Genomic DNA, 18,988 nt, shown 5'->3' with positions numbered 1-18,988 from the left:
TATGTCGATTTTACAACTTAATTTTTACCGATTTAGTCCGAACTTCAGTTATTTCATTTTCGCCAGAACTTATTACGGTGGTTGTATTATACCAAGTAAGATTTACTGCCGGTCGAGCTCCGTGAATCTATGAAAAGTTAAAAGTTTTTTACGTTATTTACAAAATTACTTTTGATGTTCTTAAGCTTCTGAAATGACATATAAGAAGTAAAACAGAGAAAAAAGAAAAGAAAACAAGTGAGAACGCTATAGTCGAGTTCTCTAACTATCAGATAACCGTTACTAACATTTTTGAAACATTTTCTGGAATTTCGGTAGAAATTGGGACGTATGTATAGGGTGGTTTGTGGACGTTAGAAGAGGCGTGACAAGAAGTTTGTTTGCATTTGTTAGAATATATATGAGATTACGGCTTTTATACGAACAGACGGACATGGCCAAAGCGACTCAGCTAGAGATCCTTATTAAGAAGGGATATACTTTATGCAGTCGGAAACTTTGCTGTTAAATACTTGTCAACGAATCCTGTATACCCTTTGCAATAACTAGTGCTCGGCTAATGTGAGTGAGAGGGAGATTTATAAGAAGCAAAGCCGATATAAAGGTCCTCCATCTCGGTGAGTTTCCTTTTATTACACATAACTTTATAGAGAACAATTGAAAATATGGCTAATGTTATGGAAAACAACCTTTTTGTTTGCCTTTTGTTGGTCCGTCAACAAATTTTATTTCAGTGTATCGGTATTATAAATTAAAAGCTTAATTTTGATTAGACTAAGCTGAATGACGCCATTCGATTGTTCTGCATTTTTTTTACACAATTTTGATCCATTCCTAATATATTTTTTGGCTTTCTAATAACTTTTATACGTTCTTACTACTTTTATAACTTACGTCACATGTTAAAACCACTTTGCTGCCTTGCACTGTGTGATGTTTTACCCCATTAATGTCAATGCTAGTTGGCCGAACTGTTGAATAAAAAAGAAATAAAATTTGATTCTTATTCCGTATTCCAAGAAATCGTTGAACTCTGAAGTACCTTGTAGATCCACGCTAAACTTAGTTACAGTAACATTTGGTATTGCGGCAGATTTCACGCGACATTCAATATCCTGAGCAAGATCTTCGCGAGACAATGTCCAATCCAACTCGAGTGTTGACGTATAAAGACCATCGACTAGGTCATGCGTGGGGGAGTCTAAATAAATCAAAAAGAAGCATAACAAATTGTTTTATGTTGATGAAGTGTAAAATAGATTGCCTTTTTCGGCAGCCGACAGTAATTGTTAGTTTGTGTGTCCTGTGTAATCGCTAACAACATTTTTATGTTGAGAACTAGACATTACTTTTCATACTTCAGGTGTACATACAGACGAATATTTCTTAATTACCTAGGCTAGCGATCCTGTTCTAGAAGATTTTTTTATAAGATTAACCATTAAATAATTCTATTAAAGTGAAACATAATTAATTAGTATCGATTTATTTGACTCTAAGTCTTTGAACGTTTCTCTGGAAGATAAATGGTGTTCTCATTTTAATAAATTTAAAACATGGAAACATCGCCAGAGGCGATGAGCAACGATGGTATAGTTATACCAAATACTGTGAGTTTCATTCATTCCAAACATATAAATTCCATTTAAAATAGCATTTAACTTTATCGAATAGTTCCTTCAAATATTCGAATGATAATTGCAAACAATTTTTGTTTCATGGATTCACACACCATTTTTATGTTTCCAGCCATTTTAATTGTAAATTCGGACAGAAAGGAAACGTAGTCATATTTGTATTGTTAACTTCTTTACTGATTTTCATTAATATAATACATAAATATAATACTTACAAGTTGTTAGACGCTTTGTTCCACGAAACCAGCTCACTTCAGGTTGAGGCCGGGTGTTCCTTACAGTGCACGTAGCTTTGAGGGACTGGCGTTCCTGCATGGGGCCCACTACACTGCCGTTCTCGATTCGATCTCCTTTTGCATCCAAGATAACTACCTCAGTGGGTGGCACTGAACACGTGAGTTTGTTATCCAACATATTAAAATTGGTCCGTTTTTGTGATGTTTGTGTGTGAGTACGGTATAATTTTAAATGGATAAACATGTTTAATTGTGATTTTAAATAAATCATGTATAAAATAAAACTATCCCTTTAACTTAAGTATAAATGAATGAAAACTGTTATTGAAAATTATTCGTTTCACTTAGAACATTTATTTTTAAAAACAATAAACATACAAAAATTCCAATAACCGAACCAAAGATATAATTTAATTTTAACGAACTTTTAATGGGGGCTTTTCCCTTTTAGCTATAATAGCTAAAACACAATATATATATTTAAGTATTTAATTATTTTTTTACCAATGTTTTCTATATTTTTATCACGCAGATATATTAATAAAATGATTAATAAATACAACATATTTAGGCGGAATTAAGGATTAGGGGATTTTGCAAATAAAATGATATTTAATCAATTTTAACGCCGGGCAAGGTAACGTGTTTTTTCATTATTGCGGTAGAGGGTTATTTGTATTATTATTTTCCATGTCGGCGGTGGGTTTTTTATAGTTTTCGTTTGTTAAAAGAAGTGTATATATATTAAATGATTATGAAATTTGTCGCATGTTTTGTTTTTAATGAGAGAAAGAGAAAGAGAATGGTTAAAAATATGGAAATGTAAAGGTAGGGTGGCAACTACTAGCCGAAAAGAAAGAAATTCAGTTTTAAATTATGCAGAAATCACAAAAAAATAAAAGTTTACTCATTATAAGTGCCAAGACATATCTTCTTTAAGTAATCATCGATAATGGAAAAGCGTATACTGAGGTCTTCAGGTGCTAAGAATTTCACCTGAGTACTTAAAGGTGCTGATTCTACCTCTAAACATATTCTTTAAAAGGACTATCAGATACCCCTTACGCAGCTAAAGGAAATGTGAGAAATATAAGTTTAAAGTGAATATCTCGTATCCTCTGATAATTGCATCAGCTTTTTGGAATTCGTTCACATCTAGAAAGTAACTTAACAGACAGAAACAAGAAAACTAAATTTAAGCTATTTTGCAGTTTCACAGCTTATGACTGCTAAAAATTGTCTTGCATTGCACAGTGGGGAATCCGACCTGTTTTTTTTAGCAATGATATGATTTTCAAAATGTTTCGAATTTTAATAAAACACAGTTTAATGTTAAGTTAATGAAATGTTGAATTAACACTCCAATGTAAAAAAAACAGCTGTAAAGTGTCCAAATGCATATCTGTTCAACCAAAAGGCCCAAACAACTTAACAATTTGTGCATTTATCTAGTAATTTTAAAAAGAGTTTCAACACATTTTTGACATTTGTTGAAGTAGTGTGTTAGTCCATATTGTTATAGCGGTCAATTCCCTATTCGGAACATATAGCCTTTATGTGCGACTTTTATCGACTTTTCGCTAAAATTCAATTTTTAGGTAGCAACCTCTCTAGAAGTGTGACGCTCGCAATGCCTCGTGAAAAACTCATTGCAATTTGCCAATTTATTTTTGAAACAAAGCGCTTTTGGGAGAAAGCGCGCATGTTTCATGTCAATTTGTTGCATAAATAGAAAACATGCAACAGAAAACGGGATAAGTTTTCAACAAAATACCAGGCATGGACGGAAGACAATTTTAGCTTGAATTTACTTGGAAACATGGTGTAAGTCCACTACATAGCTGGATATAATTTTTAAAAATTTTACTAATTTTTCAAATCGGTGAAAGAAATGGGGAGTCTCGTCGATAAAATCATGGTTTCAGAGGGAAACAATGATAAAGAATGCTTTAGTCGAGTTCCCCGACTATCAGATACCCTTTACTTCGCTTGCGGGAATGCGAACACGAAATTACATAATTTTGCTGGGATGTTAACAGATATTGGGGAATAAAGTGAAACAAAATTGTTTCGAACTTTTCAAAAGTGTAGTCATAGCAGTCTTAAGATGCTTGTGGGCGTTAGAGTGGGCGTGGCAAATTGGCATAGACGCTCGTCCATGTCTTTAGAATCTATATTCTTAATCTCAACCTTAAAGCTTTTATAGTTCATGAGATCTGATTCTGATTCACTTCAGACCCCATTATTTCATCTCTAAATTTAAGCAGGCGCATTCAAAAACATAAGCGAATTCCTCTTTCGCTAGAAATCACTGAATTGTTGTCGTGTAATTGCAGACGAATGTTTAGATTATCCTGATTGTGGAGAGGAATATGGAAATGACTTCTCTTTTAACGTTGAAATATGTAGACAGTGGAGAATATTATTGATTAAATTTTATTAAAATATTAAAATTTTAGTTTACGAGATATTGATTTATGCCAAGAAAACAGGTCAAATTTTCCACAGTGCATTGGTCCTCTACGCGGGCAGAGCATACTGCTCTCGCCGACTAACACTCTCTCAAACGATCTCTCTCTCTCTCTTTGAAAATACATTGTACGAAAATATGGGGCTTTGCTGTTGAATTAGAGGCGATGTTTATTTATTATTATTAATCTAGATTATCTTATTCGAGATGATTCGTAGGACATGTCTATTTATTTTAGCATCACATGTGGTTAAGCAACATTGAAGATTCTTTCGGCTGAATTAATTCGATTAAATGTCGTTAAGCGGAACTGCAAAGTAACTCAATATATACATGTACATGTACACAAAAAATTAAAATGACCATAAAGCTCATTTGCCATGCAGTTTGGTTATAATAATAACAAACGTAATACATATATTGTTTAATTGGTTTATTTACCTAAGACTCTCAATTCTATTCGATATCCATTAAAGTTATCACAAGTTTCTTCTGGTATAAAAAATGTAGTATCACATAGATAAATATCTTCATCAGCTATTTTTAAGTCCTTAATTACTAGTCTGTATGGGTTTTGCTCCACAGTAACCCTGGAAAAGGATTAAAAAAGATTAAAATAAATTACCGTTGTTTTTATACGTTTATTATATACCTTTCGTCGAACTCTTTATTAACACTCGTGACATTACTATCGCCAAGAAGCATTGCAGCAATGCGATCATCGCCCTTAAACCAATTTAGTGAGTGGAGTTTTCCGCACTTTTCTGCATCGACGGGGCACGGTAGCACAACTGATTGACTTTCTTGCTGACTAATGGTGGTATCTAAAAAAAAATACAACAGCAATATTATATCTTTGACATAAACATTCAAAAAAACGCTTGTTTTACATAAAATACCATACAAAATAAGCGACACTTTTAGATAGGACTTAAGTAAACTGTTTGAAAAATAATTAATTTTCATTATTTATTTGGTTTTACAATTTTAGAAGGTACAATACATGTCCAATACATGTTTTCGCTTGAGATTTTTAAAAAGGGAAATAAATTTAATTGTTTAAAATACGTCAAACGTGTCCAGATGTCGTTTATATATAATACATCATTATGGGAAATCGTATGCTAATAGCGTTGGACTGTTCACATATAGTTTGGAACGTGCCTTATGGTTTGTATTTATATGACAAGCTACATATAGTTTATTTTTAAGATAACAATATTTGAAAAGATCTTCTTCGAGCTCATGAATTTTAGCTCCCCAGATGAATTGAATAAGCCTACATAACCCATCTTCCAACCATCTCCAAACTGTTTAAATTTTCACAATTATATTTGGCAAGACAAGCAATAAAACAAAGAAAAATCTAAAAATGTTCCAAAAGTGAGGGCGTGGCAATAAGTTTTTGGCAAATTGAAGAAATTTACATATGTAAGTTATAAATCATGTAAAAAACATCCACAAATTTTACAAAAGTGGCAGTTTTGGGCGGTTTTAGGTCGTAAGAGTGGGTGTGGCAACATGGGTCAAAAACATTGCGCTGCGTCTTTGTCTCTAGATGTATGATGCTTAATCTCAACTTTATAGCTTTTATAGTTCCTGAGATCGAGATCTTCATACGGGCAGACGGTCATGGCTAGTTTGACTCGGCTATTGATACTGGTATACGTATAGTCGACTTTCGTTTTGACAATCCTGGCATTGGACTTCAGAGAGATCTTTGAGTCATGAAGGGGTAGTACAATAGATCAGAATGGGTCACAGTATATATAGAAACCCACTTCATACAAAAATCGCAAAGCGATACGAAAATATTTATACTACTGTGTAGGAAGGATCAGCATCACTGCATTCAGATTCTAGAGATGTCGATGCAGCTGATCTTTGTTTCAGGAATTGACACGCCCACAAACCGCCCAATTATTTGAATTGAGGCCAAACCAACAAATAGCACACCCACACTTTTAATAAATGATTGATTTCTTCATTTCTGTATTAGTCTTGCTATCGATTTGGCAAGAAAGGTTTTTGCCCCGTCCACAAACCGCACAAAAGTGTTCCCACCACCCTTTTAAAATAGATTTAGATTTTGTCTTGACACGCCCTCTTTTGACGCCCTCTTTAACGCTCTCAAAACTGCCGACCTCTTTTTATCATTTTTCTTGCAATTTTATATTGATTTGCCACAAAACTTCAAATTTATCGTTTGCAGTCGCGCTAGGTGAGTAATGGTTATCTGAAATTCCAGAAATCCGATTAAGTATCTCGCTTGTGTTTAATAAGTAAAACACGATTAAACATTCCAAAATTTTAAAATGTCAAAGGACATATGGAAGGTTTGTTTTAGTTAATGTGGGCGCGGCAAAACAATTTCGGTATTCCGATAGAAATTGGAAAGAGGAAAAATAAAATTAAAACAAGAGAAAATGCTGTAGTCGAGTTCCCCGACTATCAGATACCCGTTACTCAGCTAGCGAGAATGCGAAAACGAAATTTTATATCGATAGGTATTGGGGAATAAAATGAGAAACAATTCAAGAATTGTTCAAAAGTGTGGGTGTGACCAGTTTGGCGGCTGTAGGGCGTTAGAGTGGGCGTGGCAAAATGTTTTTTGGCATATCGATATAAATTTTCAAAAATGTGGGCGTAGTCGCTTACATCTATAGAAATTTACAATAGTAATAGAAATGTGAAAAAATATCAACACATTTTTCAAAAGGGTGGGTATGGCAGCTTATTGCAGTTATTGGGCGTTAGAGTGGGCGTGGCAATTTAAGTCATCAAACTTGCGCTGCGTCTTTGTCTCTAGAATCTGTATGCTAAATCTTAACCTTCTAGATTTTATAGTCCCTGAGATCTCGACGTTTATACGGACAGACGGACACGGCCAGATCGACACGGCTATTGATCGTGAAGAAGAATAATTTCATGTCCTTTTTTGTGGGTCATGAGTTTAGAATAATCACGGACCATGCTTCGTTCAGACCGATTTGAGTTCTCGTCTGGGAAGGTGTCCTTTGAAGCTACAGGGCTACACTTTTAAAATTGAGCACAGGCGAGGAAAATTGAATGTGGTACCAGATGTTCTGTCAAGAGAGCACGAGGATAATATATATATGAGCTGGACTGCCAACAAGAACTGTTCATTTTAGATCAGCAGAATATATAGATTTTATCGCTGGGTGGGTGGAAGGTTGTAAGGGTCGGTTGCCCGATGTTAAAGTATAGGATGGCAGGGCTTATAGGAGAGCCGAGCATTCAGTGGGAGAAACGGTTCATGATAAATACCAGAGGAAGTAGTGGGTACCCAAAGAGTTAGTTGCGGAGATTCTCAGAAAGTGACATAATGACCCTCTTTCCGCTCATAGAGGAATTCATAAAACGATCGAGCGGATTCGTGAATATTATTTCTGCCCAGGACATAAACCGGATATCAAGAAGTACTTGGCCTCTCGTGAAACTTGCATGCGGGGCAACAATATAATCTTCGTACTACAATGGCAAACTTTGTTGAAGGCAAAGAAGTATTTCGCAGATATTTCAAGCTAAGTAACTTTGCAGAAGGCTACAACGCCAAGTTTGGTCCCAGATTTCTGATGGCTCGCATAAGGAAACGGTTGGGTGGTGCCCACTACGAATTAGAAGACATGCAGGGCAAATTCCTAGGCAAATACCACGCGAAGGGCATACGGCAATAGCTGGCTAATCGCGGTATCAGTCCTGGTTCTCTCGCGTTCCCCACGCAGATTTTGGTGGGGGAGATTTGTTAGGGCGCTAGTACCAGCAAATGTATCTGGAAATTAGTTGCTAGCAACACGGAGCGATAAGTCCGGGGGCATGCGCAACCTATGTTTCAGCAACATGTTGGCAGCAACATGCTGCGGGCGGATTGTGCTCCGGAAAAGTTGATGGCTGTCTGGGGAGAGAAATCGGATTGAGTGGCAATAGTTCGCGTCTCTCTTGACCAGAATGGCGGAATCCCGGCTTGGAGGCGTTCACCGAAGGTTTATAAGGCGGTACCCTGGCTACAGGAAGTGTCGCGGAAAGTTAGTGGTTTTGAATATCGCGCCAGGTTGTGGGACTCCATAGGCTGGCTTCTACCCAAAACATCGATCAACCTTCTTCTTCACTGGCTTCAGCGTGGCTAGCAGGTGGTATGTTATTGGTTGGGGTTTTAGGCTCTGTTAGGCTGATCAGATTTTCTTGATAGCAGAGGAGCCACTGAGGGCCGTCACTATCTTCATCGCAACTCGAAAGAAATAGGTCCTTTTAGGCACCATCAAAGAGAATTTCACGCCGGAAACGGTTCCGTCATCCAACCTCTTGGCGGCATTCCGGAGTTGGCACAGGCCACGCTTGGCCAAGAACACAACTACCACCAACAATTATATTAATATTGGCAGCGAGGTGGAACCAGCAAGCACCTGCATAGTGCAGAATTGGGAAAGACACATAGACCGGCATCGGCGTTACACTTAGATAAGCCGTAAAAACAGAGAGTATGCTATAGTCGAGTTAGCCGACTTTCACATACCCTTTACATAGCTAGTTTGAATGCGAACCCGGAATTTCGTGAGGGCGGCATTAGGGCGTTAGAGTGTGCGTGGCAAAAAGTTTTTTTTGGCAAATATGTGAAAAATATCAACACAATTTTCAAAAGTGTTGGCGTGCCAGTTTTGTGCGGTTTGTGGGCGTTAGAGTGGGCGTGGCAACTTGAGTCAACAAACTTGCGCTGCGTCTTTGTCTCTAGAATCGAATTTCTCGAGTTTGCCTAGAAGCGGATAAAAGCAGATGAAAAATTGTTAAAGTGAGTAAAACAAGAAAAATAAAAAAACATAAACACATCTAAATATTTGGCTTAGCGTATAAAAAATGCAAACGAACCACCTTGCATATGAAGATTTGAACCGACAGAGTCGAAAGAAAGATCAGCTACTAATCAGTATCTATCTCTACGTCCTGTTTTTGTTCCGACCGAAGCAGATAAACAGCTTTTATTACGCCTGCGCGCCTGATAGCGCATCCGAATTGGACCAGCTAAATTTTAATTTAAAACAATTTCAAAAAAATTTCATAATTTATTGAACTGTAGATCAAGGCTCAATATTTCAAATGTTTTGGATTTATCATGTATAAACTTAGTTCATTATTGTTGTACTTGTTACTCGTCGAGTATTGTTCAAAAGTGTGGGCGAGACTGGTTTGGCGGCATTAGGGTGTTAGAGTGGGCGTGCCAACAACTTTTTTTGCAAATAGATATATAGAATAGGTAAAAATTTTCAAGACTAATTAAAATATAAAAAAATATCAACACATTTTCGAAAAGCGCTGATCACTTTAAAACTTTTAAACATCTTTCTTCGAGAACAAAATTAATAGGGCCAACATAAAAGTCAAATTTTACAGACCTGGCGAATAAAAAGTTAGCAAAAAATATATGCCCCAGCGAAGATGTATTCCCAACCTTAAATATAATTAAAATGCAGTTATTTTTCCGCCATTTGTTTTAATGTCACCGGTAAGTAAACTTAAATGAGCTATTGAAAATTTTCAAAACCACATGGATCATATTTCAAACCAAACCGCCTTTTATCTAGAGAAACGCCCTAGTCGAGTTCTTCGGTTATCGGACAGTAAGGTACCTAAGCTAGTGGGAGTAAGAGGGAGAATCTCCCCCATTTTTTTGAAATGTCGAAATCGGCATATAATAAAGTTCAAAAATGTTGTTTTGAAATTGACAAATAATAGAATGAATCAAATAGAATCAAAACATTTTTCAAAAGCTTTTGCAGTTTGTGAGCATAGCGATGTTCTAGAATTTGAATGCTTAATGAAATGATACTGATCGATACACACTTGTCAACGAATATTGTATAATTGTTTACTCCCCTAATGACAAGCATAAATATTTCCGTATCACGTTGCCATTATCGCATTCTCAAGGAATCCTTTGATTGCATGATATCATAAACAAAGTTGACCACTAAGCTATCTAAACTAATGGAAAATTCAGAGTCCGGCATGCAATCCGATGATGTATACACAACATAGAGCAGCCATAGCGTTGCTAAACTGCTAAAAATGCATTCGAAAAATATATTGTTATACCAGTTACTCCTAGGATATAATGGGTTCGTTGTAACAGGTAGAAGGAAGATTTTCCGACCATAAAAAGTATATATATTCTTGATCAGTATCAAAAGCGGAGTCGATCTGGCCATATCCGTATATCCTTATATCCGTATGAGCGGCGCGACCTCATGAACTAATAAAGCTAAAAGTTGATAATAAAGATGCAGATTCCAGAGACAGATGCAGTGCAAGTTTGTTTCCAAATGTTGCCACGCCCACTATAGTCCCCACAAACCGCAGAAAGCTGACACACACAGTCTTTTGAAAAATGTTATATTTTTCTTCGCATTTTGTTTTTGGCAATTTTATCGGTACCAAAAAAACTTTGTACACATCACGCGCGCTCTTTTTAACAATATTGTAATTTTATTATTATTTCGTTTCTCAATTTAATAGATATACCAGACAAATGATGAAAATTCTTGTTCACCCTTCCACTAGCTGAGCAAAGGGTATCTGATATTCGGGAACTTCGACTTTAATTTTAAATCTATTTTATTTAACTTAGTTTAATATCGATTTTAATTTGATCAAAATCAAACGAATGTCATAACTGAAATAGCAACAGTATGAAAATTGTTGAAAATAATAGAAATAATAAATAAACAGAAATAATAGTATAGTTGATTTTGATTGCGTTGTAGTTTCAAGTTTCAATTAAAATCGGATGACTGTGTACATATATGATGATATGATATGATATCAGTGGGCCATATAATTCCCATATATTTACCAATTTTTATTAAGTGTTATAACTGCAAAGGTGCGTATGTAAGTATTTGTTTACCGACTCTAGCTAGCTTTCTTGTTTTATTTTATTCATCGACGTTTACTGGGACAGACTGACATGACTTGATATAAAAGGACAGAATATATCAGGATTATATCAGGATTGGGTGCTACACATAGCTCTATTAGCAATTGTTTTCATCATAACTTATTTGAAACTGCCACGACAAAAGTGACAAATGAACAAAACATGGTTTTTTCATGAACTTTGCCCAAAAATCTTAATTTAATCAGTGACTTTTAAGCGCATTATTTCACCAATCAATTTTCATTCACCGCGTTACTAAAACGTTACTCATAAGAGCTATGTATGAGTTACTTATATTTTCTTGATTATTCTCAAGTTTGCTAGTCTTCGTTGTAGTAAAAACATTCGATCCGTTTTTTCCGATTAAAAAATCGCGTCAAGATTTCTTTTTTCGCTCTTTTTTGAGGTCCCTAAACGATTGCATATCGCGTGGAAAAATACTTCCCATAGTTAAATTGCTACTTTCGAAAAATTCCTTTTCTCATGCAACCAACCATGGTGTTCTAGAGTGAACGTCTTCTCAAATGTGGGAAAATGTTTTATTCAAATGTTGTAAGCATTCCGCAGATGCGCTTCCCATGAATGCGAATGAAAGCAGCGAAGAGAAACTGGAAATAATGTAATGTACATATAAACGTACATGGTGTTGGAGGAGGTATTATTATACCCGTTACTCGTAGAGTAAATGGGTATACTAGATTCGTTGAAAAGCATGTAACAGACAGAAGCGTTTCCGACTATATATATTATATATATTCTTGATCAAGATCAATAGCCATGTCAATGACCATATCCGTCTGTACGTTTGTCAATCCGTCCGTATGAACGTAGAGATCTCAGAAACTATGAAAGCTAGAAAGATTAAGCATACAGGTTCTAGAGACATTATCGCAGCGCAAGTTATTTAACCCATGCTGCCACGCCCACTCAACGCCCACAAAGCGCTTAAAACTGCAACGCCCACACTTTTGAAAAATGTTTTGATATTTTATCATTCTTTTATCACTTTTATCATTTTTTGTAAACTTCTCTCGATTTGCCAAAACAAAGTAGGTTAGGGGTAAGTAAAGGGTTATTAAAAGTATATATATGCTTGATCATTATCAACAGCCGAGTCGATCTGGCAATGTCCTGTCTACCCGTTTTTTCAAAAAAAAAAAAAAATATATAAGCCAAACACACGAACCGGACCAATATATTCATATTTATATCTGATATCTGAAAATTTAACGACAATTTTTTCTTGAGAATAAAAGAATAAAGTAGAACATTTTATAAATAGGAAATTATTGGAAAGTTGAAAGAAATACCGTTGCCAGTTTTTATACCCGTAAGTCGTTAAGTAAATGGGTATAATATATTTATTGAAAAGTATTTAACTGTCAGATCGATCTGTTAATGTACGTCCGTCCAATTGTCTGTACGTGAAGATCTCAGGATCTATAAAAAAGTTTAGAACGATGAGATTAGGCATGCTGTTGATTTAGTCACTCCCACAAACCGCCCACAACTGTCACTTTTGAAAATGGTTTGACATTTTTTTATTATAATTTTGATTCGGCATTTTGAGAAACGATGTGGATTCATTGACTTATCAATTTGGGTTAATATTCCAAAACCACTCATTACTCGCTTAAAGCAATCACCTTTAATGGTAGATATATCCCGCTATCGGAATAAACTATGAGTAAAATCCACTTTAGCTCTCTTTAACTACGATCTTAGGATTTGTGTTTCGGAATTAATAATCTTAAAGACTTACCAACTTGTGCACTGGAGCTATCGACTAGCGCTAAGCAAAGCAGCAGTACCAGCGATAGGGATATTGGACTTCTCACTGCGATGCTATTCGACTTGGCAACACCCTGTGCTGATCGTCTCAGCGCCATATTTCCCATATCGTTAAATGTTGAGTCACTTTACCGCCAAATTTTCCTTTACGAATTTTTAAAACTTTAATTTTGTACGTTGCCTCGTTGATGTTTTCCGGGTGCTGCTTTAGTGCACCAATATCACTTCCACTTTAATTCAAGACCGTTGTCAGTCATAAATTCTTTATATATTTCATTGTTTTCAAATTTTACTGCTCTTGAAAAATTACTACGGTGTTTTTAAATTCTGAAAAAAATGGAAGAAGGAATAGTGTTAGTAGTAGTTTTTGGTAGGTTACATTCGCTTATATAAGAATTTAAAAAATAACGATATAGTGGAGTACCACGACTGTTAGATAGATATATAAATAGTAAGTAAAAAGATCGTATAAATGTTATCCCGATCCCGATCCCGAGTGTCCATATGAACTTAGAGATATTGGGAACTTTATATGAACTATAAGGTTTAGACTAAGCGTACAGATTTTAGTGAGAGGATTGCATTTCTCATACTCTTGATAATTATTTATCTTTTGTATGTAACTCCACAAATTACAAATAGCGATAGAGACATGGTAGACTTTTAAACATTTTTAAATCATCATTTACTCAAATTGTTCGAATAACCCCTTACTTTAGAAGTCTAGGGAAGAGTTGTTTTCCAACTAGAATATATTGATCTATTTCGCATTCTCTTTAGCGGAGGGAAGGCATCTAATAGTCGAGAGACTCGACTATGGCGTTCCTATACACTACCCTAGAAGAGGTTGAAAAGTATATATAACAGGCAAACGGAAAAGTTTCCGCTTATATTTAGTACAAATATTCTAGATCAAGGTCTATTAGCCGAGTGATTCCGAAACTGTCCGTCTATGCGTCCATCTGCGTCCAGGAACTATAAAAGCTAGAAATTTTAGATTAGGTATGACAATTCCATTGAAGCCTACACCCACTCTAACGCCCACCACTGCCACTTCCAAACATTTGAACAATTTGTTGTTTTTTTTGTCTTGCTATTGATAAGCCACAAAGTTTTGGTCACGTATATTTGCTATGCTAAATTGCATAATTATCCATGAACCTTTTTATTTTTGACAGATAGTATATAAATCGAAAAGGGTCGGATCGCTAAAATTATGGGTGGAGCAGGATATGTGGAATATAGATAAAATTTGGCAAAGACAAAAGTCCCAACTATCAGATACCCGTAACTCAACTCGCAGTTTGAAGGAGAAATTTTAATATTTTCGGGAATATTGGTAGAGAATGCGAAAAAAATAATGAAATAAAATAAATAAAAATTGTTCAAAAGTGTGGGCGTGACAGTTTTGTGTGGTTTGTAGGCGTTAGAGTGGGAGTGGTAACAATTAGACGCCAACTTGCGCTGCGGCGTATATAGCACCACAAGCCTCCCAAACAAACAATTTAGCAGTCTCTCAATCTGCATGCTTAATATCAATCTTTTAGTTCTTATGGTCCCAACTTGCATACGGAGAGTCTGACTTGGATGGGTCAATTAGGTTAGTGATACTGATCAAGAATATACATATATACTTTGAAGGGTCGAAAAGGCGTCCTGCTGCCTGTTACATGCATCTCAACGAATCTAGTAGAATCTTTTACTCTACGATTAACGGGCTTAGCAAACGTAGTAATGAAGTGATAGCTAAGCCATTTAAGGGGAGAATCTGACTTTAACCAATGGTATAAACGTGGTAGTATGTTTTGGTAAATAGGCCGTCTTAAAAGCGCAACGTATTTTCGTTGTTGACCAGAAGTTTGTATTGAATTCAGAAGGCTTTAGCGATCGTATAAAGCATGCATATGTATTCTTGATCAGCATCTGTTCATTCGTAATTTAAATAAGGCGGTTTATTAACAGTGCAGAATAACATAATTCTAATTATCGGATAAATAAGAATTTGTTTTTTCATGGATTTTTAATGTCAGTAGTTTTCGTTTGTTGTTTACTGTAAAGTGTAATTTATTGACACCATAAACTTATCCCTTAAAAATTAAGTAATTGTTACATTTTAATCTAATAGGCTTCAAAGTATTTAAATCGTGGCTCGGCTTGCTAATAAGTAGGAATTCAATGTTCTTGTTATGGTTTAAAAACATGGCTGACCTTATTAGTCTAGTTTTAAAAATATAGTTCTAGTCTCTTTTACTTAAACGCCATGTGTGCGCTTTTATATTAGCTGTTTTCCTCCATTTGTAAATATGTATGTTGTTTAATATATACGTAAATATATATGTGCATTTATACATCGACAATATAAAGCAACGAAAATTCATTGCAAACTGTTTCTAAAAACGGATTCGGGCAGTGATATAATTTCTTTTAGCCCGACTCTGTTCAGCCGGCACTGCTGTATATATGTATGTACACACACATATGTATGTGCATATGTATGTATATGTGCGCGTACACTCAATGTACGAAAATTGCTATATGTGTGCACAAAAGTTCGCCGTATATCCACTCTTATATATAAATAAAATACATATATTGGTATAACAAGATTTTATACTTTTTTCCAACTAATATTTGAGCGCTTGCTCATTTAAAAGTGATTTCCATCCAATATTATTTCTCCGACAAATAATTAAATTTTGTTATTCCGCTTTTACTTGTTGCAAGTACATAACCTAGTAGTTTGTATTATGGTATGTATGATTATGAATATTTAGGTCACGCTTATACCGTTTTATTTAGGATCAGGGCCTTTGATACTCCATCCCCTGCGATGTTTGAGTTAATCCAATTGAATTTATTAGTTAATTTATTTTTATATTTTCGTTTGCTCTTTACATTGTGTCACTTTGGCTCACAAGTGGTTATTTTGGCTGTTTTGCTATTTTTCTAGACGGCGACTTCCATCGAGTTGACTATTTCGCGATTTCTATTTAAAGCGCTCACTGGCTCACACACTGTTCACTTATGCTTTGGATATTTCGTTGGCCTCTCATTCACACGCGTTATTATGGCTTCAGGTCGTTTTTTTTAGCTGGCCGGCCGATGGCAATGGCAAGAGCGGCGTGCCGACGTTCTCTGCACTCGACGGTCAAATTGAAACTGAAACAAACTTGAAGGCGGCAAGTCAGCCAACGCCAAAAGAGACACATGGCTAAGAGAACCAACTGACTACGAGGAAGGGAAACAACCCCTAAACTGGCGTCGGCTTCCTTGCAGCTGCTGGTGTTTTAAACAAGTGTTTGGGACAAATGCGTCAGCCGCATGCTAGCCGGTTTTGACAGACGTCTTCACGGCTGTGAATTCGACGCTAATTATGAAGTTGCCAATTCCCACGACTGTGTACTGTATATACGTAGTTAATATTACTATGTGAATTGCGTGCGGTGGGTGAGACTAAAAGCATTTTCTATAGCAGTTCGTATGTTTTTATAGAAGATCGCTGAGGCAAAACTTTTCAATAACTGTTGAAGGATGAGCATAGAAGATTACTGCAAATGCAAGAGGTCACAAGTACATCTTACATCTTTCTCAATAAACAAGGGACACGCGAATTAAAAAAAAAAAGAGAGAATGCTATAGTCCAGTTCTCCGACTATCAGATACCCGTTACTCAGATAGGGTGAATGCAAAGGCGACATTTCATCATTTTTCTGGGATATCGATAGATATTTGGGAATAAAAGAGAAAAAAGTGTGCTCGGCTTTAGGGCGTTATAGTGGGCGATGCAAAAAGTCTTTTGGCAAGTCAATAGAAATTTAAAAGACTAATAAAATTATGAAAAAATATCGCAAAATGGTTCAAAAATGTGGGCGTGGCATTTTTGCGCGGTTGTAAGGCGTTAGAGTGGGCGTGGTAAAAAGTTTTTTGCTAAATAGATAGAATGACAGACGGACATGGCTAGATCGACCTATTATCCTGATCCTGATCCTATTATACAGTCGGAAACGCTTCCTTCTGCCTGTTACATACTTTTCATCGTATCTAGTATACCCGTTTACTCCACGAGTAACGGGTATAAAAACTTTATTTGGAGTGCAATTTTTTTGAATATAATATGATATATGACTAATACGAGCCCAACCAAGAAACTTTTGTTATATTTAACAATAATTAAAAATTTGTTTTTGTTTTGATTTAAGAAATTACGAAATTTGATTAGAGCTATGGTTTCCGTAATTGTGGTGCACTATAAAGAGCGTAGTATGTATGCATATCTGTTTTTAAAATATGACTTCATATTTAATGAGACATTTGCAAGCAAACACAGAATATATATTCTTGATCAGTTCAACCATTGAGTCAATATAGCCATGCCCGTCCTTTCTCATTTACGGAAACTTGTCTCTCTTTTAGGTTTATTAGTTGCTTGACTACACTGAGGATTTTCCTCTTAATTTTAAACTGTGTAAATTTCCGTACAATGGTACGTTAAAAAGTTATAAAGCAACAAAAATAGTCACTTTACCCAATTTGAGATTTAATTCACCCTTTTTGATAATGCATTTTTGTATTTCACGAGCAAGAAAAGCAGAGGAAATATGCAAAGTAGCTTGACAAAAGTAACAAAAGTTTTTAGACTTTCTTTTAAAATCTACCCACTAGTTTTGCGAAAAACTGCTACAAATAAGTAAATTTTAAGGCATTAAAGCATATTTTGGGTTGAGCTTTGGATAACGATTTTTACAAAATATATATTCTGCTTTATTATGATAAGAACAGTCATACAATTAAATGAAAATACAGAAAAATAAATCTTTATTTCTTTGGATTTGATCATTAAGTATTATTAGTACACACGCATATGTCAGTGTTTTTTTAATAGCCATATAAATATTGTAAAGGTATACATGCGTCGGATTCTCGTGACCAGCTTCCTTTCCTGTTTTTAATTTATGCCTTGGTACGACAGTCTAAAACTCTTACATATATGTAGTTTTGGACAACACATTGAAATGTGTGGCGATTTTTCTATTAGATGGCTGTTTATTTTTGGAACTGTTCGAACACGACCACATCAGCAGCTGGCCAGCGGCCAAAAGAGCTATATCGCCGTGCCACGGGAAGACACTGTGAATATAGAGGGATTCCAATGGCTCAAGGAGCGTCAGCTGTTCTTTAGCATTCAAGATAGGCGGCAAAACGGCCTTGCTTCATCATTAGTAAGGCATGGGGATGTTCCTGTTTTGGAGAAATGAGCAGGTGTCCTACCTAGTGACCCTCGCTCGGAAGTTAGTTGCACCTGCCTCCGAAGCGTCCAGTGGTTAGGGAGGTTACTTTTTCTCTTTTTGTGATTTGGGTTTACCATATATTAGGAGGTAAGGAAGTTTTTGTCGATGAAATAAGTTGGTGAATGAACATCAGTAATATACATTTTACTCCAAGTTTGTTTCATTAGTAATGTCAATGTGATAATATTAACCGAAAATATTAGTGTTACTCTAAAGCATTTTTTATTGTTATTTTTTCATTGGGTCTGTCAACCATACGCTACCATACTACCATAAAAAAGAGCCACCCTCGCCATTTCTTAAATTTTAGCTTGAATAGCCCTAAGAAAGGCTACAAGTACTATTGCTTACTCTAGGCTGAAACTTATTTGAGTTTAGAAAAATTTCCATGATTATGGGATTATTAGGCAGGCATATGTATATTCAATGGCTTTTCTAATTCTAAAACCAATTTTAAAAAAGTTTAAGAAGAAAATTTCTACGCTAATGGTAATCAGTCTCTGAAAACGGTTAATTTTATTATTTGTGTGAATTTCTTATTACGTATTTATTATAATAATTAAGTGTATTTCCCAAAGAATTACAAATATACCCAGAATTGACAACGATCTGCAGAA

General features: G+C 35.5%; 1 protein-coding gene across 23 annotated transcripts in view; it reads right to left on the bottom strand.

The window, feature by feature from the left end:
* LOC6739169 (B-cell receptor CD22) overlaps window positions 1-18,988 on the bottom strand; it is a 79,713-nt gene that overhangs the window by 29,568 nt on the left and 31,157 nt on the right. For 14 of the 23 annotated variants that reach the window (XM_039293904.1, XM_016171974.2, XM_039293911.1 and 11 more), the window contains exons 1-9: window positions 15,871-16,273; window positions 13,055-13,410; window positions 4,996-5,167; window positions 4,785-4,933; window positions 2,378-2,386; window positions 1,853-2,023; window positions 1,043-1,201; window positions 895-971; window positions 29-127 (exon numbers count right to left, since the gene is read on the bottom strand). In XM_039293904.1, coding sequence (XP_039149838.1) covers window positions 29-127; window positions 895-971; window positions 1,043-1,201; window positions 1,853-2,023; window positions 2,378-2,386; window positions 4,785-4,933; window positions 4,996-5,167; window positions 13,055-13,190 — 972 coding nt within the window. In that variant the 5' untranslated portion in view covers window positions 13,191-13,410; window positions 15,871-16,273. Of the gene's footprint in view, window positions 1-28; window positions 128-894; window positions 972-1,042; window positions 1,202-1,852; window positions 2,024-2,377; window positions 2,387-4,784; window positions 4,934-4,995; window positions 5,168-13,054; window positions 13,411-15,870; window positions 16,274-18,988 lie in introns of those variants that run through there. The other 9 variants (XM_016171984.3, XM_016171977.2, XM_016171973.3 and 6 more) reach the window with 2 other exon arrangements.

Source organism: Drosophila simulans, chromosome 3L (assembly GCF_016746395.2).
Source record: "Drosophila simulans strain w501 chromosome 3L, Prin_Dsim_3.1, whole genome shotgun sequence".
Lineage (NCBI taxonomy): Eukaryota > Metazoa > Arthropoda > Insecta > Diptera > Drosophilidae > Drosophila > Drosophila simulans.
Note: the sequence above shows the minus strand (reverse complement) of the source record. Positions and strands in the feature narration are given on the sequence as shown.